This window comes from Rhinolophus sinicus, chromosome 17 (assembly GCF_057876585.1).
Source record: "Rhinolophus sinicus isolate RSI-liver-muscle chromosome 17, RSI-T2T, whole genome shotgun sequence".
NCBI classification, from domain to species: domain Eukaryota; kingdom Metazoa; phylum Chordata; class Mammalia; order Chiroptera; family Rhinolophidae; genus Rhinolophus; species Rhinolophus sinicus.
Genome location: NC_142517.1, coordinates 48,877,072 through 48,901,511, shown reverse-complemented (window position 1 = coordinate 48,901,511; position 24,440 = coordinate 48,877,072). Strand labels below are relative to the sequence as shown.

Genomic DNA, 24,440 nt, shown 5'->3' with positions numbered 1-24,440 from the left:
TCACTGTCTTCAAGTTCACTAACGTTTTTTTTTTCTATTTTGATTTTCTTGTCTGCTAATTCTAATATCCATGTCATATTTGGGTTTCGTTTTCCACCTTCTTTGCATACCTAATAAATTCTGATTCAATGTCATACACTGTAAATTTTACACCGTTGGGACCTGAATGTTTTTATATTTCTAAAAGTATTTTTAAGCTTTGTTCTGGGATGCAGTTGAATTACTTGGAAACAGTTCGATCCTTTCAGGTCTTGCCTTTGAGCTTTGTAAGGCATGACTGGTGCTATGTTTAGTCAGTCTAGGGCTAGCCAACTGTTTCCCACTACCAAGGACCTTTGAGCACTCTACCCAATGTTCTGTGAACTATGAGGTCTAGTCTTCACTAGTAGGAAAGATACTATTGTTGGCCCTGAGTGAGTGTGAGTATTATTCCCTTTAATCCTTTCAGGTGGTTCTTTCCCTGGCTTAGGTAGTTTCCTCAGATCGGGAACTTATACTTGAGGATGGCCTTTGGTACATCCCCAGGGTTGTCTCCTGGTACTTGCCCAGCAAACTCTGGCAACCTTGGTCTCTCTTGACTCTCAGCTCCATATTTTAAATCAATCAGTATTCCAGAAACTTCTTGGGATCCCCCTTCCTACACTATTTCCTGGACACTCTATCAAAACATTAAGCTGGGGCAGACAGGGCTCACCTTGCTTACTTCTGATCTCTCAGTAATCACCATCCTTTATTGCCTGATATCCAGTTTTTTGAAAACTGCTATTTCATATGTTTTGTCCAGTTTTTTGGTTGTCTCAACTAGGAGGGTAAATCCAGTTTCTGTTACTCCATCTTAGCCACAGTGTAATTCTCCCACCCCTGACTTTTACGTGCTAAAAATATGTATTGAGTCCCTATTATATGCCAGGTGCCTCTGGGCGAGGTGATAGTGATAGAGTCGAGGCAAAGTATAGTCGTATCCCCAAGGTCCCTCTGTACTTACAGAAAAAAATATATATCCTGATTCTTTGCTGTTTCCTAGAACTCCATTTCTGGCCTTCTGCTTTTCTTGCTCATTCACTTCCTTCCAAAGTTCATTGAATTTCACTTTTATGTGGATGATTTCCAAGTCTATATCTCCACTTCTTACCTCTTCCTATAAACTCCAGTTTTGTATTTCCCCACTGCTCACTGTTAGCCATGTAACCCTGATATCAGGGGATTACCTGGGTTCTTCTTGTGTTCATCTACATCTAAATAGTCGAAGAATCAAGTGGATTCTATCAACTAAGTAATTTCCAAATCCATTTTCTAGTATCCATTCTATGTAACTCAATTAACAAACATTGAGTACCGATTGCATTCCACGTATCGCTACACCTTCATTCTGGATCCCTTCCAATTTATCCTGTATAACATAGGCTGAGTGACCTTTCTAAAGAGAAACCTCATTCCATTATTTCTCTGCTTAAAATCCTATGATGAGAATTTACTGATTTAAAAATAAAACCCAGAGTCCTTACTATGGTTTACAAAGCAATTAAGGAGACATTCCCAGTCTGTCTCTTCAAATTTTAGCTCTGTGATTCACTTTTATTCTTGTCCTATGTTCCAAGAATACATAAACACTTACAACTCCCCATATGTACCATGTTTTACCTGTAATTCTTTGTATATATAATTCACTTTGCTTAGAATAGACCTATCTCTTTTTTCCCGATTCCTTTAGGCTCTTTCAGATTCAGTTCAGATATCACCTCCTCCAAGAAATCTTTCCAAATTCCCCAGTCTGTTTCAGATATATACTTTTATTGATATATATATATATATATATATATATATATATATATATATATTCATAAATCCAACTCATCCTAACTTATTCAAGAAAGATAATTATTATTAAGGTACTGGGGTACTTCAAGGATCCAAGTAAAGGAATGTAGGTAAGCCTTAAGAACTACAATTAGGAACTCAATGCCATCAGGATTTTCTCTCTGTGTGTTCTCCTCTCCCACTGTCTTGAATCCTCTTCTTGTATCTTTTTGCTTCTCTATGGTCTTGTCTATTTTCCTCTTTGCGTGTCTACTTCATTCTTCTCCTCCTCTCTATAGATTAACTTATTTTGTTTTAACTATTTCGGTCCATATGATGGAAAAGTAGTCAATGCCAGCTCCTGAACTTTGTGACTTATATAATCCAGAGACCTGAAGAGAGACTTGCTCGCCTTTCTCAAGTTCAGTTCTAAAATTTCCAGTAAAGGACACTGCTTGGCCCTGTTTAGGCCAGTTGCCCACCCTGAGTCAATCAGGTAGAGCCAGGAGGCAGGGTCACGCTTTCCGGTGGCTGTTCCTATTATAATCCCGTGGACCGAAAGTATAGGGATGGAGAGTGACAATCACCCTCATGGAGTTCAGAGCAGATGACCCTTGAAGGTGGCTACTGTTACTTGCTTAGAGCCCTGTGAATAGTTATATTAGAACATTTTCTTCTCTTGTCTATCATAGACCAAGGCCTGTTTTGTTTTTTTGTTTTTTAAGGAGGGTGCAGCTCACAGTGGCCCATACAGGGATTGAATTGGCAACCTTTTTCTGTCTCTAAGAGCTTTTTTAGGGTAAGAACTGTGCATTTCATCTATATAGGTAATGACCAAACAGGTTAATATATAATTAATAAACTAATTAATAATGAACTCTTCAAAAGATCAGGGGCTGAAACAAATGAAAAAGCTTACATGATATAATAGGAAAGAGCACAAATTAGGAGCTAAGAGACTTTGAGGGTATCCAAACTCTGCCACTAATGGTGGGGTAGGTGCTTAACTTGTCTATACTTCAGTTTCACCCTTCGTGAACAGAAAACTTTATGGTAGCCCTACCCTACCTCAAAGATTGTGTGCTTTAAATGAGATAATATCTGTGAAAGTAACATGAAAAAATAAAAATCTCTCTATAAATATAAGGTAGAGTTATTATAGTAATCACAAATGTGCAAATAAGGAATTTAAGAACTAGCATACCCTCCTGATTAGCAGGAGTTAATAACCACTGAGGGTAGAAAATGATAAGAATATAATTACAATGAATGCCAGTATAACTCAAAATAAAGCAAAGATTTTCAAGTATCAAAAGCCTTCAAAGACATGAATTTTAAAATAGAAATTTTTTTTAAAATCATGTTTTTGCCAAGGGAAAAATAGATTTTTTACTTATTATAATTTATGTATCAGAAAGTGTGGTTAAAGCTCAACATAAAGCAAAACGCATACACTGAAAGAGAAGCCTCTCTGAGCTTTAGGATTTCATCTTTCCTAATTTACTTGGTAAATTAAAGTATTCCTGCCTTATGGAGATATTTCTTTCATGTGATTAAAAACCTTACGAGAAATGCATTTTTAAATGAATATAAGAGAAGTAGTCTATATCAAAGAATTATTCAAAGACGACGGGGATCAAATGAGATAACATACGTAAAGAGACCGTCTCAATGATAAGATGTTATGTGATGACAGACTACTGGGTGCAGTGGTCTTTATCAGCAAAGGCCCAGACGCTGAATACCAGATGGGAAGAAGGGCTTGGAGAATCTTAAAAGAGAGCTGACAGGGACATTCTTGATTGGATAAAAATCATTTGAAAACTATAAAGACCAATGGCATCGTATTACTATCTTTTTTTTTTCTTGGTGTGTCTCTATACTGCATAAAGTGAAGGAAGACAAAATGGACTCCAAGGAGGATTCCTGTTGTTTCCCCAAGAATGTTCACAGATTTAAAAAAAAATATATCTTAGTGTATTGTTAATGTTCTCCTTTTGATGAAGTTGGAAAGGCTCAGGCCTTTTTGCTGAAGAAAACAGGCTAGAATGATGTTTTCTCCAAAAGCTTTGGCCAACAAGCCTGCTAGAATCTAAAGTAGGGGATGAGTTCTGGACATAAAGAAAGTTTTACTATGAGTTAGACAACCTAAGTAACAACCAATGATTAAGAAATGATTATGTTAACTTAATGTTTCTGTTATCTTTTTTTGATCTAAAAGTATAAGCAGCTGGAAATAATGGTAATTCTCTCCCAGTGAGCACACCAATAGGAAACCCCGAGCTAGCAGTTAACATGAGGGTCATTAGTGTGTGCCAGGCAAAACCATGCCACTGGAGTGCTAGGAAAGATTCAAGATGAGAGTTAGATATTTAGCTAATGCCCCAAATTACCTGCATCATGCTTGAGACACCTTTAAACATTAGTCCAATTTGCTGTTGTTTATATATAACTAAAGTATTAGCTGAAATTGATCAACATCGAATTTTTTAACCTTTTTAACTCACCTGTAAGATTCTTTGCAAGATTGATGGAAGGGCAATAAATGTTGCCATGCTGTTTAGAACTTGCATGGTCAAAGATTTCAGAGCTGTTGTAATAAAACATTAATATTAAGGTTAGTTTAAAATAAGAGTTTTTGGTTTTTCTTACAAGTCAGTGGGAAATGGTAGATTCATATAGTTTTCTAGAAACTTAGCTAACCAAGGCTAGTTTGATATTTTAAGGTTAAGTATTGATAAGTTGCAAAGCTATTACTAGTCAAGACAAACGATATAATTGGTGCCACAGAAAGAATTGAACCTGAAAGATGAGATCAACACTACAATATGATTTCATTAAGAAAGATATGATAATTGGAAAAGGTTATCACAATGATTATCTTTAGCAGATAAAAATGAGGCAATGGTACAGGTAGATTCTGATCAACTTACCTTCAGAGTGTACATGAGGTACAGCTGAACTAGACAGCTTCTGAGGGGCCATCATTGCTTCCAACAATGGAAACCAGAGTGTCTGTCAGAGGAAAACAAAAACAAAAGTGTTGTTATTGTTAAGTAACATCAGCATAGTGTTTCACAGGTTGAAATGTACTTTCCACATACATTTGTTGGTAAAATTAGAAAAAGATGGAACACTTGACTGGGAAGAGAAAAGACAATAAAAAGCAGAGACCATAGCTAGAAAAGATAGCTTTACCCTACACCTTGGGGAAAAAAGGAAGCTGAAGTTAAGTAAGTGTAGACCTCAGAACTGCAATCTTCTGTGTCTCAGGAGGGTGGATTCAATGGAGCCAGGACAGAGCCTCCTGCTAGGTTCTGACTTACTCTGGTATAAATGCATCACCGACCAAGTCTAAATAATCCTGTGCACTGCAGAAGGAAAGAGACACCCCCTACACCTACCTTCCCCCCATTTTTCTTCAACTATGTCAAACAAGATATATGAATAAAGGTTATCCAAAGTTTTTTCCTACATCAAGCATTATTTTGTATTTCCTTAGTCATCACAGACCAAGAAGTGGAAGTTAACATTATTTCAATTAACATTTGCAACCACATCACGAGATAGAGCTATCGTGTATTTATTCCTATTACACTGAACACTGTATTATATGCTTTACATACATTTTCTCATTTCAGTCTCATAGTAACCTTATACAGTAAGCATTATCTTCAGTTGCAAGAAGAAAATTAAGCTTAGAGAAGTTAAATAATTTGCCAAAGATCACAACGCCAGTAAATTGGTATCTGACTCCAAATTCTGCACACTTAAGACTTAGGAAAAATCTTTATCATCATAAAGAAGTGCAACATCAAATATCTTGATTAAACAAATTCTAATTCAGACACTTTTTGACAAAAAAATATAAATTTCCCTTTTGCCACATCAAAGGCTTTGTTCCTGTTTCTGATTAAAAGATACAGATTCAAATACAGTCATAATAATCCCCAAAGTTCTAGAGGCATGGATTTTATATCTAATTCTACCGTTAATATATGTGAACCTGGACATATTTCAGCTTATGTAAACATGAACCGCTCTATTTATAACATAATTGTTATCTTTCCTTAAAATTTCCATGTGAAGAAGAATATCACATATATATTAGAGAGGAGATGGATGGGTTGAAAAATTAAAAAGGCTTAGTATTAAATATGTATATACATAAATTTAACAATTTTGCCCTTTTCTGTTTTTCTATCAAAGTACAACCATGTCCAAATATAGCCAGCTAACCAAAAGATAAATGAAAATAAAAACTTAGGATGGAAAAATCATGGCAAAAGGACTGGTGTAAAACCCATAATCCATTTAAATAAAAATTAAACAATTATGAGAACTATGGATTCAGGAAAGAACGCGTTATTAACCTTAATAAGGTAAAGTAACATAACTAATTAAAATTAAGAGGGTTGGAGAAGAGAGGTTAGAGCAAGCAAGAGTGCATGCAAATTTCCTTACCGGCTTGGCATCACAGATATTATAAAAAACTGAAATGTATTTGAAAACCTATTAGACTTCATATTTTTTAAAACTTTAGTGACATTTATAAAAAATAGTATGGTAAATAAATATTTGAAATTTAGAAATTCCTTAGTTTTACATAATCTTCCTAAATGAGATTGTATACCAGGTTTATTTTTAAAAGCAAACATTTGATTCAATTTTTCTAAAATCATGTTAACCAAGACAGATAAAAATATCTAGAGTGATATTTACCAAATGATGATGGTTATTTTTGCGTGATAGGATAGCTACAGGGTAATTTTTTTTCTTCAATACATGATTTTGATTGCATCTTTAAAATATCACAAAAGAGTCTGAGGAATCACTCAACATCTCGGTGTTTCTGTAGCTGGACAACTTAGATCTTATTCAACAGCCTGCGGAACTATTCCTTTTTCAGAAACACATACCATCCCAAAATTTTCTGATATCCTTGTTTTTAACTGCTGTGGCTTGTTGAATCAAAGCAGCTGAATTTGATACAAGTTCAGTATCATTTCCTTCAAGAATTAACTCATTTTTCTGGGCTTGAGATACTGAACAAGCAACACTTGACCTCATGCGAACCTTGCAGATATATTTTTCACCCAAGAAATTTCGGATTTCAACAGGAGAACCATTCTCCTGAATAACGTTGATGGGGAAGTGAGCTCGCGCAGACCGCATCGTGTTTCAGAAGCCCAATGTAACCCTCGATCGTGTTCTGTATGTGACAGGTAGTGCGAACAGGAGCCAGTTCCTTCCTATGTCCCCACCATTGTCACCGGAGCCTCTTCTTTTCTTTCCAGGGAGACTGAGTTCTACATGGATGTGATGGAAGTCCCTCCACAGGGTGCCTCTGAGGCCCTTCACAGTAACTGTGGTCCCTGCGGAGTGACGTCCACGTTTTCTAGGACGTCCAGTCTGACTGCTGAGAATAGTCTGCATCCTCACTTTATCCTTTGCTATAGATGCAGCAAAGCCAGGGTAATTTTTTAAAACATCCTTCTTTGTAAGTTTCTGTATTGCAGGACTTTTTTTTTTTTAATGACGGATATGTATTTTTTTTACACACAAAAAAATTTTAATAAAGAAAATAGTCACATCTATTAGGTAAATGTGCTTGTTATACATAATTTATATTCTAAAGAGTTATCAAATTTTATGATCTTAAAAATCCTTCACATATGAAAGACAGTTTGAGGAATATAATCAATAATGTTGTAAAGATTTTGTAGGGGGTCAGATAGACACTTGTCTTATTAGGGAGACCACTTCATGGATGGTGTAGGTGCCTGACCACTGCACTGTACACCTGAAGCTGAAGCTGAATAATAATGAATGTTAACTATATTTTAATATTATATACATATATAGTCACAGGATGTGGAGTACAGCAGAAGGAATAGAGTCAGTGGAACTGTAACAGCTATATATGATGTCAGAGGGGTAGGAGATTGGGGAAGGCGGGTTATCACTTTGTGAGGGGTATAAATGTCTAACTGTTACATTGTTTTGTACACCTGAAACTAATAAAAAAAAAAACCTTCACAAAAACGTAAAGAAGTTTACCCATCTCATAAGAACAGAAAACAAACCAAGTTTATTATTGCCATTGTAACACGTATGGCTAACTTGAAACATTTACCCTGCTTCCCATTTCAGAAAACCAGGCAGTGCAAAGAGGCCAGGTAGTGGCAAGTGAGAGGCCACAGCCTGGAGGGCCAGGCACCAGAGGACTTACGCATATGCATATCACGCTGCCAAAGTTTTACTTCTTAAAACTACTGTAGAACTTAGCTGTCAAGTCACATCTCGCCCCCTTAGTTTCTGCTTCCCTGCTGTGACTCCCACCTGCACAGGAGCTCAGTGTTGTGTTCTCCTTTACTGCAGTCTGGAATCTGTTGCAGAAGTGCTTCCAACCTTAACTGCACTCCGAAATCATGTGGGAAGCTTTAAAACATACCGATGACTGGGTCACAGCCACAGAGACTTTAGTTGACCTGGGGTGCAGTGTGTGTGCTGGGAGTTTTCAAAGCTCCCACGTGACTTTAATGTGCAGCCAAGGTTGGGAACTACTGTATCATAACCTTCCTCAACCTTTTCCAGCTTTCTCTGTATCCCGAAGGGTTTTCCTCCAGTTCCTCATGCTCACTTTCATCCATGGGGAATAGAAGATAAATGATGACAGATCTACAATATTACTACACAAAATACAGAAAATCTCAGTCCAAAGAGAACAAGGACATCTAGTATTCACACACCAACGTTTTGCGGCACAGCCAAATCTAAGAATATAAAGCCTTTTGTGAGAACCAAGAGGGCAGGCAAACCTCATAGTAACTTTGGGAGTCTTATACACCTGGGAGCACTAAACAGTGATTAAAATCCAGTTGGACTGAACTCAGATCGCTGAGAGGGCAGTGGAAATAGAATTAATTCCTACTTTCAGACCAGAACAGACTTTTAAATACCTAAGTAGTCATTCTCCTACCTCTCTTTGCTGCTGGTTCAAATTATGTGAATTTCTCTGGCAAAGGGCGATTGTCTCTGCCACAGCATCTTCAACATCCTTCAACGAGGGATCCTCTTTGGTGTCTAGATTCAGAAAAATTGCTAATATCACTTAAGGATATATTAATGATAATCTCAAAGCTTCTGTAAAAAATTAAAAAAATTTCTCTGTATACCTTTAGTTTTCTATTACATAATCATCGATAAGACCCGATACCGAGGTTTAGTAGATTCAAAACCAGATGATTCTGTGCAATACTTTTCTATATCAATGTTAAACATTCATAGGACATATAAAGTACACCAAATTTGGCAATTTAATATGCTTTAGCTATGGAAAATTCCCAATTATCTATTTGTGGATTAGTGGAGAGATTATCTTTCACCTTTCTTCTCTACTATTTCTTCCTCTGTTTCTTAATTGTGGGTATTCCTCCAAGATACTAAATACTTTAGGCCCTTTTCTTTTCATTTTTCAGTAATTTCAGCCACTCTTATGGTTTTAATTTTCACATGCTTGCTAATAACTTTCAAATATACACCTCCATCCCTTATTCCTTTCAAAATCTGCAGGTTGAATTTTCAACGGACTCTAAGACATCTGTCTCTACATGGATGTCCTGCAATCACCTTGAACTTTCTATATGAAAAACCCAACCTATTTTTCTCACTTCAAATCTACTCCTCTCCCTACAATTCCAAACTAAATTAATGGAACTATCATCTTTAAGTCAACTAGTTTATAAACCTTCATCACCTTTGATGCTTCTCTCTCATTCACCCATTCAATTTTGTTACCCACACAGCCAATATTGTTAATTCTACTTCCATACTCTCATATGCCCACTACTTTTACTCTGCGAAACTCTTCATCACCTTATTTGCACTATAGCAGCAGTCTCTTAATTAAACTGTTGACTTCTAAATCTTGCCTCCCGCATTCCCTTTTGTGCTGTCACTAAAGTTTTCTTAAGCGCAAATCCAAACATACAAGTCCCATCCACAAAAACCATCGAAGACTTCTAATTTTTAAAAATAGACTGTGAGTAAACCTCTCATCCTAAGTAAACCTAGTAAACACTCTGGCTCAGCTTCTCACACTCTGTGCTTTTATATCACCAGATTATTTCTTACTCCCTGAGGTTGCCGGCCAGGTACTTTCATGTTCATGTTCTCCTCGGCCTAGAAGGCCCTTTCCTTGCTTTTTGCCTATGAAACGCCTATTCTTCATTCCAATCTTAATTACTTTAAAGGTCATGTCTTCCACAAAAGTATCTTTGATTCATTAGCTACAAATTGTTCCCTAATTTTCCACAATCCTTGCCACTTTTAATGCACCTCTTTTATAATACTTGACTCCACCTGCTCTGCAAGTTTTTAATTCACATATCTGTCTCCTTCACAAGACTGTAGTTCTTTGGGTGAGAACTGTCTTTTAGCCATCTGTATAAATAACCCATGGGAACTAGCAGAGTGTATTGCAATCAGCATCCTCTCAAATTCTTAAGCATACTGTCAAAATTGAATCTGAAAGTAAATGGTAGACATGAGACTACTACTGAGAAATTTATCTTCATGAGAATTCAAAGAACTGTCTTCTCTAGACATATCACCTGCAAATCATTGCAGTGCTATGGGGAAATATATGTCTTACTTTTCCCTCAATCTTTCATGTAATCTCTGCAAAAGATATTCTCATAACACTAAATTGAAAAAGAAAAATGTCGTAAATGCAACAGACCTAACATAGTCTAATTGACTGAATACACACTGACAGTACAAAAATAGTAATTAAATGTTTACTTGGATTAAATATGGAAAAGTTACGAAGTGTTTACTGAGGTTCCAAAAATAAATAATCTACAGAGAATCAGGGTACCAATGTTTGGGGGAATGTGTGGGCCAAGGGGTCCAAGAAATGTATTTTGAAAATGTTAAGTAATAGGAAAACAAATAATCCAATTAAAACGTGGGCGAAGGACTTAAATAGACATTTCTCCAAAGAAGATATACAAATGGCCAACAAGTACATGAAAAGATGCTAAATATCACTAATAATTAAGGAAATGCTAATCAAAACCACAATGAGATACCACCTCACCCATGAGGATGGCTACTATCAAGAGAACTGAAAATAACAATTGTTAATGAGGATGTGGAGAAATTTAAACTCATGTGCGTTGCTGGTGGAAACGTAAAATGATATAGTGCTATGGAAAACAACATGATGGTTCCCCAAAAAATTAAAAATAGAATTACCATTTAATCTAGCAATCCTACTTCTGATATTTGCACACCCATGTTCATAGCAGCATTATTTACAATAGTCAAAGGTGAAAGAAACCCAAGTGTCCACTGATCGATCAATGGATACAAAATGTGGTATATACGTAAAATGGAATATTATTCAGACTTTAAAAGGTATGGAATCATGACATGTGCTACAACATGGATAGATCTTGAAGACAGTACGTTAAATGTAATAAGCTAGATCCAAAAGGACAAATACTGTAGGTCCACTTATATGAGATACTTAGAGTAATCAAATTCATAGAGTCAGAGAATAGAATGGTGGTTACTAAGGGCTGAGTGGAGAGGAGGAAATAGGGAGCAACTGTGTAATGGGTATAAAGTTTCAGTTTGGGGAGTTGAAAAAATCCTGGGGATAGATGGTGGTGATAATTGCACAACAGTGTGAATGTACTTAATGGCACTTAACTGTACACTTAAAAATGGTTTCAATGGTGAATTTCATGTTAGCATATTTTACCAAATAAATTTTTTAAATATAAAGAAATATAATGGGAATTATATAGCTATCTGTGACAAAGCCACTCAAGAGTCTAAATTCTCAGGTTTCATGCTTTGTGCTAAAATTATATAAATTCAGTACAGAAACACTGGTTATCACTCACTGATTAGAAACTCTGATTTGCTGTTCCTGAGCATATTATAGTAATTTTTAACACATTAGTTATGCACCTCATTTACAACCAAAACGTAAGTAGAGAAATATAACCAAAAAAAAAGTCAATACCAGCAAAGAGTGCCTAATTTTCTGTACATTGAACTCCACTGACAATTAGCATCACAAAGCCACATGGTTTATATGATCTCCTATTATGAGCCCTTGAAAATGAACTAAAATTGGAATCAATGTTAAAGTGGATAAACAGCAATTATGCAGATCAAAGTAATTACTTAATAAATGCAATTTATTAGACAACATCTTTAACAACATGAAGTTGATTGAAAAAGAAATTGTAAATTACACTCAAGAACTTACTTTCATCTTGATGGGTTATCTCTTGAAGTTTGCTTTGTAGTCTCTAGGAGATAAAAAGAACACTAATTTCTAATCCACCAAATATCTGAATTAACATTTTTTATCAGAAAAACTCAGGAAACAACAAGGTTATTAAGAATGGTTTCTGTTATTCAGAAGAGAATTCTTGCGTATATAGAAAGCATAGTATCAAGTATCACTTATTATGCCCCACTTCTGCTTCTGTTGTACCACCCACATAGTCACCACTGACATTCTTTAGGCACAGTAATGAGGATTAGAAGTTATCCATGCTTTGGGTAAGGGGATAAAATTCATACTGGGTTATGAGAAAAAGGGGTGAGTGGGAATAAAAAAGGACATGATGAGTCTACCCCACAGTGTGGGGCACAGCTTTCAGTGACATCGCCTAAATATGCAGTCGTAGAGGCCACTGCTCTCCTGACTCCTAAACCCTTAGACACTCTTAACTGATATTCCAAAGGCTTCTTAATATATACAGAAGCTGACTTGAATATATCCCTTCTACCCAAAATCTTCTCCTTTTCTTGAGGTCCCTTACAGGCTAATGTTAAGTGAAAAATCATAGGATTGTCATTAACTACTCCCTCTCATTCACGCCATACGTATTTAAATGATCAGTAAGTTCTCAAATTCACATCCTCTTCTCTCCATCACTGCCACACCTAGCTCAGGCCCTCACTGATTCCCACCTGTACTACTGCAACAGCATCCCAAGTGCTCTCTGCTTCCAGTTTTACCTCCCCCTTCTCTATACGCCACTCCCCCATCCTCCCACAGTCCTAGCATTTGTTTCTAGCCTGACCTGCCTATACATGGATAACTGAGCACTAGGAAAGCTGCTGGCTCCTCTCCTAGCAGCAGTTCATATTTCTTTGCAGCCCCATGCCTTTACAAATGATAGTCTGACTCCCTGCAAGGATCTCCTGCTTCTTTTCTCCCGTCCATGCCAGGGATACCTTTCCTTATCCTTTAAAAATAGGTTCATGGTATCTTCAACAAATTGCAAGGAAAAAAGAGATGTAGGGATAACTTAGAGATAAAAAGAGGTTAAGAGCCTACTCAAAGCCTCTGTGGAATATCCTTCCTGGTCTGTTTTACAGTTACATGAGGAGCCAATATGGAGCACTTTTTGATATAAATAAGACATCTGTAATCTATTCTTAATTAGATGAATATTTAAAAAACTGATATAACACTTCACACCCATTAAAATGGCTACTATCAAGAAAACAGAAAATAGGGTGGCCGAATGGCTCAGTTGGTTAGAGTGCAAGCTCTGAATAACAGGGTTGCCAGTTTGATGCCCACATGGGCCAGTGAGCTGCACCCTCCACAACTAGATTGAAGACAATGAGCTGCCGCTGAGCTTCTGGAGGGGCAGCCGGATGGCTCTGTTGGTTAGTGCACAAGCTCTCAACAACAAGGTTGCCGGTTCAACTCCCACATAGAATGGTGGGCTGTGCCCCCTGCAACTAGACTGAAAACAGTAACTGGACTTGGAGCTGAGCTGCGCCCTCCGCAACTAGATTGGAAGACAACGACTTGGAGTTGATGGGCCCTGGAGAAACACACTGTTCCCCAATAGAATTCAAATAATAATAATAATAATAATTTTAAAAAAAAGGAAAACAGAAAATAGGTGTTGGTGGGCATGTGGAAAAACTGAAACCTTAGTGCATTGCTGGTAGAAATGTAAAATGATATAGCCACTATGGAAAACGGTATGGTAGTTCCTCAAAAATTAAAAATAGAATCCGCATTTAATCCAGCAATCCCACTTCTGGGTATATACCCAGAAGAACTGAAAACAGGGACTCAAAAAGATATTTGTGTACCCATGTTCATAGTAGCATTATTCACAATAGTCAAAAGGTAGAAGCAACCCAAGTGCCCATCGATGAATTAATAGATAATGTGGTATATACATAAAACGAAATATTTAGCCTTAAAAAGGAATGAAATTCTGACACGTGCTACAACATGGATAAATCTTGAAGACTTTATGCTAAGTATAATAGACAAAGAAGCACAAATACTGTATATTTTCACTTTAATGAGGTACCTAGAGTAATCAAATTTATAGAGTCTAAAAGCAGAGTGGTGATTTCCAAGGGCTGGGTTGAGGAAGAATGGGGAATAATTGTTTAATGGGTTTGTGAATTGGAAAAAGTTCTGGAAATGGGTGATGGTGATGGTTGTACAGCAATGTAAATATACTTAATGCCACTGAAACGGTAAATTTCATGTTTCATATATTTTACAATTAAGAGAATGGGAAAATAATTTTTTCCAAAAGTCATAGAACACCAACTGTCAGTGAGAATGTGAAGCAACCAAAACATTCATACATTATTGGTGAGATGTAAAATGCTACAACCACTTTGGAAAGAGGTCTGATAATTTCTTATAAAACTAAATCTATACCTATTCTGTGACCCAGCAATTCACTCCTTTGTATTGACTCTCAGGAAATGAAAACATCTGTGTGTAAGAGTGATCATAGCAGCTTTATTCAAAAGAGCCAAATGCTACAAATAGTCCAGGTGTCAATCAACAGAAGCATAGTAAACTGTGGTATACTCATACAATTAAATACTACTCTGCAATAAAAGGAACAAACTACTGATACATGCAATAACAGAGATAAGTCTCAAAAACATTATGTTCAATGGAAGAAGAATTACATAAGAGTACCTACTGAATGATTCCATTAATGTGAATGAATAAAATAGGCAAAACTAATTCATGGTGAAAAATGTCAGAAGAGTGATTATGTCTGGAGAATGGGAGTGGGAACTAACTGGGGAGGAGAAGGAGGGAACTTTCTGGGGTGAAGGTAATGTTCTCTACCTTGTTAGATACTAGGGTTACCTGTGTATGCATTTGTGAAAACTCATCAAGTGGTACATTTAAGACGTATACATTCTGTTGTATGTAAATATTACCCTAAAAAAGTACCACAAAGAAATATTGAACTCTAGTCAATTACACCCATAAATATTTAGAGGTAAAATGTACTGTCTCCAATTTACTTTGTAACATAAAAAATTAAGGTGGATTGATAAAAATTTATATAATGCTACATGTCAATTATAAATATATCTCAAAAAAAGATAGATTGATGAATGAATAGAGGGATTGATAGAAACATGACAAAGCAAACAGAGTAAAATATTACCTTTAGCATTATTAAGAAGGCACCATGAATATCTCCTTTCTTTTCTAACAGATAGGCAGTGACTTCATGAAGTTGATACCTCTGGGCAATCTAGGAAAGAAGATAAAGATTTTTGTTCACAAATCTTGTTTGTGAAGAAGGAAGATCCTATTAAGAATGAGAAAAAACAACATGATAAGAATGAACTCATAACTTAGTAGTATGCTACTGTACAGTATAATATGTAAATATCTGACTTTCTAGTCCTATAATGGCCCATTTGGGATTTACTGGACCAAGTGCATTGATTTTTTTTTCATTTATTTATTTTAAAAATTGTTACACACCTGAATGAGGTATATCCACTGGAGAAAATGTCACATGCATACACAACCAGTAATACTATAATCACATGCATACATAACCAGTAATACTATAAATCAAAAACTGATCAGTGTAATTATACACAGAATATTTAGAACAAAATGATAATGAAAATACTAAACATCAACTTGTGAGTTCTTATTAAAAATTAATAAAGTTTCTAATGAGTAAAAAAAAAATACCAATTAAGCTTGGATAAAAGAAAATAAGTACAGAAAATAATACCATAGAAGGAAACAATAGAAAAATAATAGAGAGGTTTAACAAATCCCAAATTAGTCTCAAAAGACTAATCAAGTAGAATAAAACTTTCTTAGGAGTGAAAAAAATAGAGAAGCACAAGTAACATATTAACAGGTTAACAGATCAAAGGAGAAAAATGTGATCATCTCAATAAATGCAGAAACAGTATTTGATAAAATGCAGCACCTATTCTTCACAAAAACAAAAACAATACAAAATACTCTTACCCAAACTGAGAATGGAACTTTACCTTAATAAAAAGTATCTATCAAAATCTAATATACAACATGCACCATATTTAATGTAAAATGTTAGATACATTCTCTTTTAAATCACAAATATGAGTGCACAGTATTACTGCTTCTATTCAAAATATCCTAGAGCTCCCAGACATCTGATAAGAGAAAGAAAAAAGTACAAGATTGGAAAGAAGAAAACCAACTATCATTATTCATAGCAATATTATATTCATTAAAAATATATAAAAACTATTAAATGAAAAAAGAATTCAGCCTGGTTGCCAGATACAAAACAATATACAAAAATTAATAATGCATCACAGCAATAATAAATAAAAAAGTCATTTCAAAAAATTTCCTCTCCATGTTAACAAAAGTGTAAGTACCTAGGAACAAATTTAAGATGTGTAAGAATCTTATGTAAAATATTATATAAAGTTATAAAACCTCACCAAAGAGCATAAAAGGCATTTTAAAAAGATAACCATGTTCCTGAATATGAAGACAATACCATAAGATGTCAATCCTCCTTAAATTAATCTATAAATTCAATGTATTTTTTTCATCAAAATCACAGAATATAGCTTTTTAAAGGAACCTGACAATGTGATTCCTAAATTGATGTGGAATAGTAAGCGGCCAAGAGAAGCCAAAGACTTTTAAAGAAAAAGAATGAGGAGGGAAGACTCTTCTTTCAAATAATAAGACTTATTGTAAAGATATATTAATTAAAATATGTGGCATGGGTAAAGTAAAAGACAAATAACAGAAGAACAGAACAGAATCCACAAACATATCCATGTACATTTGGAGTTTGGTGTACGGCAGTATGGTATTATAAACCAGTGAGGAAAGGACAACAAAATGCCACAAGGACCATTAGCCATCCACATGGAAAAAAATATACAAATCCCTCTCTTGATCTGTTTACAAAAATAAATTCCAGATGGATTAAAAGCCTAAATGTAAGAAGCTGAACTATAAAATTCATATAAGAGGATATCTTTATGCCATCAAAGTTGGAAAGGAAATAAGACTCACATACAAAAAAATTAAACTTTAAAGGAAAAGACTGATAAATTAAAATAGAAGCCACTAAAAAACAAGTTAAAAGACATGCTCCATTAGATTAGAAGAGGCATCTCCAACATATAAAATCAGCAAAGACTTAGAAACCCAGAAATCAGTAAGAGAAAGGCAACAACTCAATAGAAAAATGAGCAAAGGATATGAATAGATAATTCAGAGAAAAGAAAATCCAAAGGCTCATTAAACATATTGAAAAATATTCAATGTCATGAATAATCAATGATACCTATCACACTGGCAAAAACTGAGAAGTCTAAAAAATATTAGGAATCAACACGGATGTGGAAAAACAGCAAATAACAAACACTGATGACGAGAATAGAAACAAAGAGGAAATCAGCCTGGCAATATCAGTAAAATTAAGCTACTGTAAGATCTAAAGAATTCCACTTTCAGGTGTACTACTTAGAGAAACCTCATGTCTAATGTAGCTTTGTTTATAATGGCAAAAGATTGGAAACAATCTGAATATCTATAAATGGGGAAATATATAAACTGTGGCATATTCATTCAATAGACTATTATATGACCATTAAATGAATGAACTCGATTTACATGCATAAAAATTGTTAGATTAAAAAATTTAATGAAAAAAGCAATCTGCAATAGAATATGTATTGTATGATGCAATTAAAACCAATTTTAAAAACATATAAAACTGTATCTTGTATTTTATAGGTAAATAAAAATAGGAAAAATAAAAAACATGGATGCATCTTCAGGTTGGTGATGACCTCAGGGGAGACGAGGGACATGGCAGACAAAGAGTGCTTTATTTATAAAACAATAAAATAACAAAGATCTGAAGCCAGTATGGTAAATGTTAACATCTATAAAATTGGCTTGGTGAGTATATATGTATTTGATATTCTGCACATTTCTATATATTTGAAATACTTCATATTTAAAATTTTTTAAGTGGGTGGAAAGTTCAGGAGGTAAATGAAGAAAACACAGGTTACTGCTTCATGAGTATTGATAGTAAAGGAAAGGAGATATAATGGTAGCTTAAAAATAAATTTTAGTTTCTTCTTTGTATCCATGAGTCTATTTGTTTTGTTTATTTTGTTCTTTAGATTCCACATATAATTGAGATCATATGGTATTTGCCTTTCTCAGTCTGACTTATTTCACTTAATGTAATATCCTATATCCATCCATATTGTTGCAAATGGTTAAGATTTCATTCTTTTTTATGGTAGAGTAACATTCCATTGTATAAATGTACCACAATTTATCCAATCGTCTACGGATGGGCATTTTGTTTGTTCCCATATCTTGGCTATTGTAAATAGCGCTGCAGTGAACATAGGGGTACATATATCTGGAGAGTGGGTGAGAAAGGTGACGAGATTAAGAAGTACAAATTGGTAGTTACAAAATAGTCATGGAGATGTAGAGTACAGTATGGGGAACACAGTCAATAATACCATAAAAACTATGTATAGTGCCAGTTGGGTACTAGACAATCAAGGGATCACTTCATAAATTACATAAATGTCTAACCACTGTGCTGTACACCTGAAACTAATATAAAGTAATATTGAATGTCAATTAAAAAAATAGTCATGGGGATATAAAGTACAGCATAGGGAATATAGTTAATAATATTGTAATAGCTATGTATGGTGTCAGACGGGTAATAGACTTATTGGGGTTATCACTCTGTGAGGTATATAAATGGCTGATCACTATGTTTGGTACACCTGAAACAAATTAAAAAAGAGAAAAAACGTTAAAAAAAAATTTTAAACAGGAAACATGCTGTTTAAAAAAAGCTTCTTATAGTAGATTAGAAAAGTGTGTATGTGTATATATGTATGCATTATTTTCATTTGGAAATAGAAGAAAACAAGGGAAGAGAATCAAGGCAATGACCGTGCTGAGCCTACTGAATTGCCCTCCAGCCTATTAAGTCTTGTTGCATCACAGGACTTTGTAACCATCAGTGCCCGCAAACCGGAGCTTTTCTTTTCTTTTTAATATTATTACTGTAGTTCTTTTTCTATGTTTATTGTGTTGGCTTTAATATCTATGAAGCTTGAGTAATAATAATGACGCACATGTGCTGTTTCTGGCTTTACTAGAACACACAGAGAAGCAGCTTATTATCACAGCACGAAAGAGCATGCACTATGGAGTCAGACTAGCTGGGTTCCAATCTCAGGTGCTACCACTACTAGTATGAACTTCGGCCAGTAACTGAATATGTTACTTTGCTCATTCGTAAAATTGTGAATGATTAGGAAAAGTGCACTCTTGCGTTCTCTACATTATTGGCCTTACCTGGACAGTTTCTTCTAGGCGGTAGCACTCAAGGACTTGCAACGTCTCTATAACTTGGTTTGGGTTGAACTGGCACAACAACTCAATGAACTGCTCTGTAATGCAGGGAGAAATTTGCAGCAATTCTTGATTTACATGAATACCTTCCCTGAAAACATGAAAGGCAAGAGAATATCATTATTTAGTCACACCTATAATTAAGGCTACAGGTAAAATATGTTATCTTAAAACCAAGACCACCTTTTCAGGTAAAATCAGGAATAAAAGTCTCAATGGGGCGGCCAGATGGCTCAGTAGGTTAGAGCGTGAGGTCTCAACAACAAGGTTGCTGGTTCAATTCCCACATGGGATGGTGGGCTGCGCCCCCTGCAACTAAAGATTGAAAAAGGTGACTGAACTTGGGGCTGGGCTGCGCCCCCCACAACTAGATTGAAGGACACTGACTTGGAGCTGATGGGCCCTGGAGAAACACACTGTCCCCTCAATAAAAATGAGTAAATAAATAATGAAAAAAAGGGAAGGCTAGAATAAACCCTTAAAAAAAAAAGTCTCACTGTTACTCAGATTATTAGGGTGAACTGCATATTACATCAGAGACATTCTAAATTACTATTTACATTGAATAGGCATTCTAGAATAGGCAATTCAGTTTACATTGAATAATTAAGGAAATTATATTTAGTGGAGGCTCTTCTAAGTCATACCAAAAGTTGGACTGTTGCTCTAAAAGAAACAGATGACCCAAGTTTAAATAATTTGATTCATGAGTGTGTGTGTACACACACACACACACACACACACACACACACAATCTTCCAATCTCAACTACTCTCTACTATGCTTCCCTCCTAGTACCAATCACGCCATGTTGTAATTACTTCTTTAATTATCTGTCTTCTCTAAAAGACTATAAACTCTGTGAGGGTAGGCACAGGGATCTTCTCAGTAATGAATTCTAAAAGCCTACAACAGTGCGCTTTTACTGTGCATGGACGTAGGCTAAGACTGTGCTCATTTTTGTAGTCATTAAAGTTAACAGGGGTTAAGTATATGGCAAAGCAGATAGCTCAGAGAAGACTAACGGAAAGAGCTTCGAGAAATGGATAGAACAAGTTGTATTTATCTGCAAGACTGATAAGCAACAGTCAAATGGATGTAAATTTGTTAATGCTACCGTTTAGTTATTAAAGTTTTGATTATGTTGATGCTGCCTGATCAGTTCCCAGCAGACACATTATTTCCCTCACAAATGAATGCATCAAAATCTGTTCATTTGGGTAATTTGCTTGGTTTGATGCATGTTCACATCCTCATACTTATAAAGGGTTTTGCCAATAAATGTCTGGAAAGAATTAAATACTGTGATTCATTGGCAGATGCTTATGTCTAATCTTAATTTGCTCTGTAGTCTTGCATTTATAAGACATATTAACAGAAGTATTATGTAGAAAAAATATTAACACCATCCACAACATGGCATAAACATCTGAAAAGCACACTGGTTCACCTTAATGTCAAAAAACGTTGGTTAGCATTCCCTTTTTTAGCTATTCTATTGAGGCACAGCATTGATTCTACATAGAGAACTATTATCTCCCTGGGTTTTTCACATGCATCTTCTATTTTCTTCATGTAGAACTTTCTGACATAATTTATTCCTAGCTATATCTGACTTTGTTGCCTTAGTCCTTGTAATTTTCATCCCCCTATTCTATATTTGGCTCCCTCAGTTTGAAGGCAGTCCAATATATTATTTCCAGTCAGTTAAGTTCAATTCAATGTACATTTACTGAGCATCTGTTATGTGCCAAGACTATGCTAATGCTGGGGAAACAACAATGAATGCAACACAGCCTGTCCTCTCAGAGTGTAGAGACACTTACTAGATAATTTTCAAGTTATGCAGTAAGAACTTTAAGGTGGTGATCTACATCGGGAATAGCCAGTCTCTTAACAAAATCCTGCATGAAAGGCAGTTGTAAAATACCCCCAAAAATGGAAACTTGATCTTTGGGATTTACAGCCAATTTGAGGAGATACTGAATTAGCCTATCAGCACGTACTGAAAGCCCCAAGCAGCAGAACTTAATTGAGTTCATCACCCAACCTTTGGTCAGGACTGAGTGTCACAAAGCTCTTAATTTGGGAAAGATTTCTTGTGGCTAAATATAATTCCACCTGGAGTGCTATTTACCATCATTTATAGAATACAATGAGTCTTCACTTAAAGAAAGGTGGTCTTACCTGAAACAATCCTTCCCTTTTGCTAGTAAGTTTCTTGTCCTGCCCAGTTTATACCAATAAAAACCTTCCATTTTGTACAACTTCATGGAACACTTCTCTATTTACTAGATGGGATGCTGTCTGATTCATAAATCATTCAACAAAATCAATAAGATCTTCTCAGGTGATTTTTTTTTCTTTAACAGGGGCAAAGAATAGAGTGAGCATTAAGTCCATATCCTCTATCATTCAATCATATACACAAATAGTATGTACACTGGTGAAGGGGTTCAGAATAGGCTTCGCCAGGGTAGTCTACTTTGGCATGTAGGTTACTTTGAACTGAAGGCAATCAAGACCCTGCAGCCTTGAGAAATTTTTACCTCTCCCTTAAAGAATTTAAACTGGCGGGGTGGGGGGGTGCGCGGACGGGTGGTTCAGTTGGTTAGAGAGTGAGCTCTGGGCAACGGGGCTGCCGGTTCGATTCCCACATGGGCCAGCGAGCTGCACCCTCTGCAACTAGAATGAAGTCAATGAGCTGCCGCTGAGCTCCCGGATGGCTCAGTTGGTTGGAGCGCATCCTCTCAACCACAAGGTTGCTGGTTCAACTCCCACAAGGGATGGTGGGCTGCACCCCCTGCAACTAACAACGGCAACTGGACCTGGAGCTGAGCTGCTCCCTCCACAACTAAGACTGAAAGGACAACAACTTGACTTGGAAAAAAGTCCTGGAAGTACACACTGTTCCCCAATAAAGTCCTGTTCCCTTCCCCAATAAAATAAAATAAAATAAAAATCTTAAAAAAGAAAAAAGAATTTAAATTGGGGCTTTGCCCATCTAAGACTGATTACCTATTTATATGGTAGAGCAAACATCTAAGGCTGAACATCTGCTCTTATCATTCTGTGAATTACCCTCCTATCCTCTAAAGCCCCAGGCACCTTACCTCATAGCTCAAGATGTCATTCATATACATACATACATATATATACATACATATGTATGTACATACATCTAAGGCTAATGCATATACACTCTTCATACCACCTTTCTGTCTCAAACCTCTCATGTATGTAGGGTCTCTGACAATCTCATGTATGTGGTGTTCTTGTACGTACACATATAATTAAATTTGCTTACTTTCTCTCATTAATCTGTCTCATGTAGATTTAATTATTAGATCAGTCGGAAGAACCTAGAATGGTAAAGTTTCTTTCTCCCCAACAGTGCATGCTATTTAATATTACGTATTTTTCCAGATTAGCATTATTTTTATGTTCACATTGTCATATTTGCCAATTTGGTCATCAATTATGCCCATATACCTGAGTGTTTATTTAGTCATCTTCCCCATCCACTTTTTAAAATAGCTTTTTCACTATATAAATGCTAATGTGGACATCTGAATATTAACTATTTTTTTTTGCTTCACATTATTTCCTTAAAATATATTTTCCAAAATGGAATCACTGGATCAAAGCACATGTATAACTTTTGAGCTCTTAATACATATAGGTACGCTGCTCTCAAGGAAACAAACTGGACTAAGAGGGGGGAACACATATTCAAAAGGAGGAATGACAATGTGCAGTGTATCCTATGAACAAATCGTTCGTTCGGTACTGCCATGGAATAAATGGGAAAAGGGAAACGTCAGAATGGGGGGAAATGAAGCTGGGCAGACGTGCCTGTACCAGATCAACAAGGGCCTTGTACACCATGAGTAGTGCGGGTTTTAATGGGAACTGAAAGACCTGTGAGAGGGGGAGGCGGACACTATCATTACTTGTCTGTTAGAAAATGGAAGTCAGAAGAATTCGGAGGGCTGGTTAGGAGACCAGCAAGAGCGACCGAGAGACGCCGAGTGCCTGGACCAGGACAGTGTGGGTAGACAAGAGGACGACGCACACAGAAGAGACAGCCACAAGGTAATTTTGATAACTGGTTGGTTCTCTGTGGTGTGGCTGAGAAGGTGGGGTGCAGAGAATAAAGGAGAGTGAAAAAGTCATTATCACTCTAGGATTTTTTTTTCACACTTACACTACAATTCCCTGCTTGCTTGTCTACTTCCTCAATCGGAATGCAAATTCTCTGAAAGCAGAGTTCCATCTTATTCATCATTTTATCTCCTGTGCCTCTCACAGTGCTTAGTATGCTGTTTAGTTAATCAGTAAATTGTTAAATGAAATAAATGGGTGAATAATGCCATTTGCTAAGAGAAAAGAAAGGAAAAGAAATAGGCTTGGATTGAAAAAAGTGAGTATAATTTGTAGCCATTTCAAACTCTCAGAGTACTTAGCAGATAGCATTCTCATTACAAAGAATTATTGGATAAAGGAATAAAGAAATAAATGCATGTAAGTTATCTATCTCTCTGAAAGGTCTGGAGATTAGGGGATGATGATCTCAAAGGTTGAATTTGAGCTGCTGGCAAAACATTGACCAAAGATACAGTATCTGGTGGTAAGCACGGCCACGTTGATCGGCACTCATTGAAGTAGAATTGTATTTTTATATGTCAAAGTTCATCAACATATGTAATGTTCTAATTTTTTTATTTTAACTTTGAAATATGCTATTTCAACATTGTGTCATTATCTTAAAATGTCCCTTCAAAATTATCCACAGAAACACTAACAGGTTCAACTTAAATCCAATGTATAACCATTTCCATAATTTATGTTTTGCTCCTTGGCAAACATACTCATT

The 24,440-nt window shown here is 35.8% G+C and overlaps 1 protein-coding gene across 4 annotated transcripts in view; it reads right to left on the bottom strand.

Moving 5' to 3' along the window:
• VPS8 (VPS8 subunit of CORVET complex) overlaps positions 1-24,440 on the bottom strand; it is a 233,582-nt gene that overhangs the window by 67,593 nt on the left and 141,549 nt on the right. For all 4 annotated transcript variants that reach the window (XM_019735832.3, XM_074328957.2, XM_074328952.2 and 1 more), the window contains exons 36-41: positions 19,508-19,655; positions 15,288-15,377; positions 12,086-12,128; positions 8,780-8,883; positions 4,731-4,812; positions 4,305-4,387 (exon numbers count right to left, since the gene is read on the bottom strand). In XM_019735832.3, the coding sequence (XP_019591391.3) occupies positions 4,305-4,387; positions 4,731-4,812; positions 8,780-8,883; positions 12,086-12,128; positions 15,288-15,377; positions 19,508-19,655 (550 nt within the window). The remainder of the gene's footprint in view (positions 1-4,304; positions 4,388-4,730; positions 4,813-8,779; positions 8,884-12,085; positions 12,129-15,287; positions 15,378-19,507; positions 19,656-24,440) is intronic.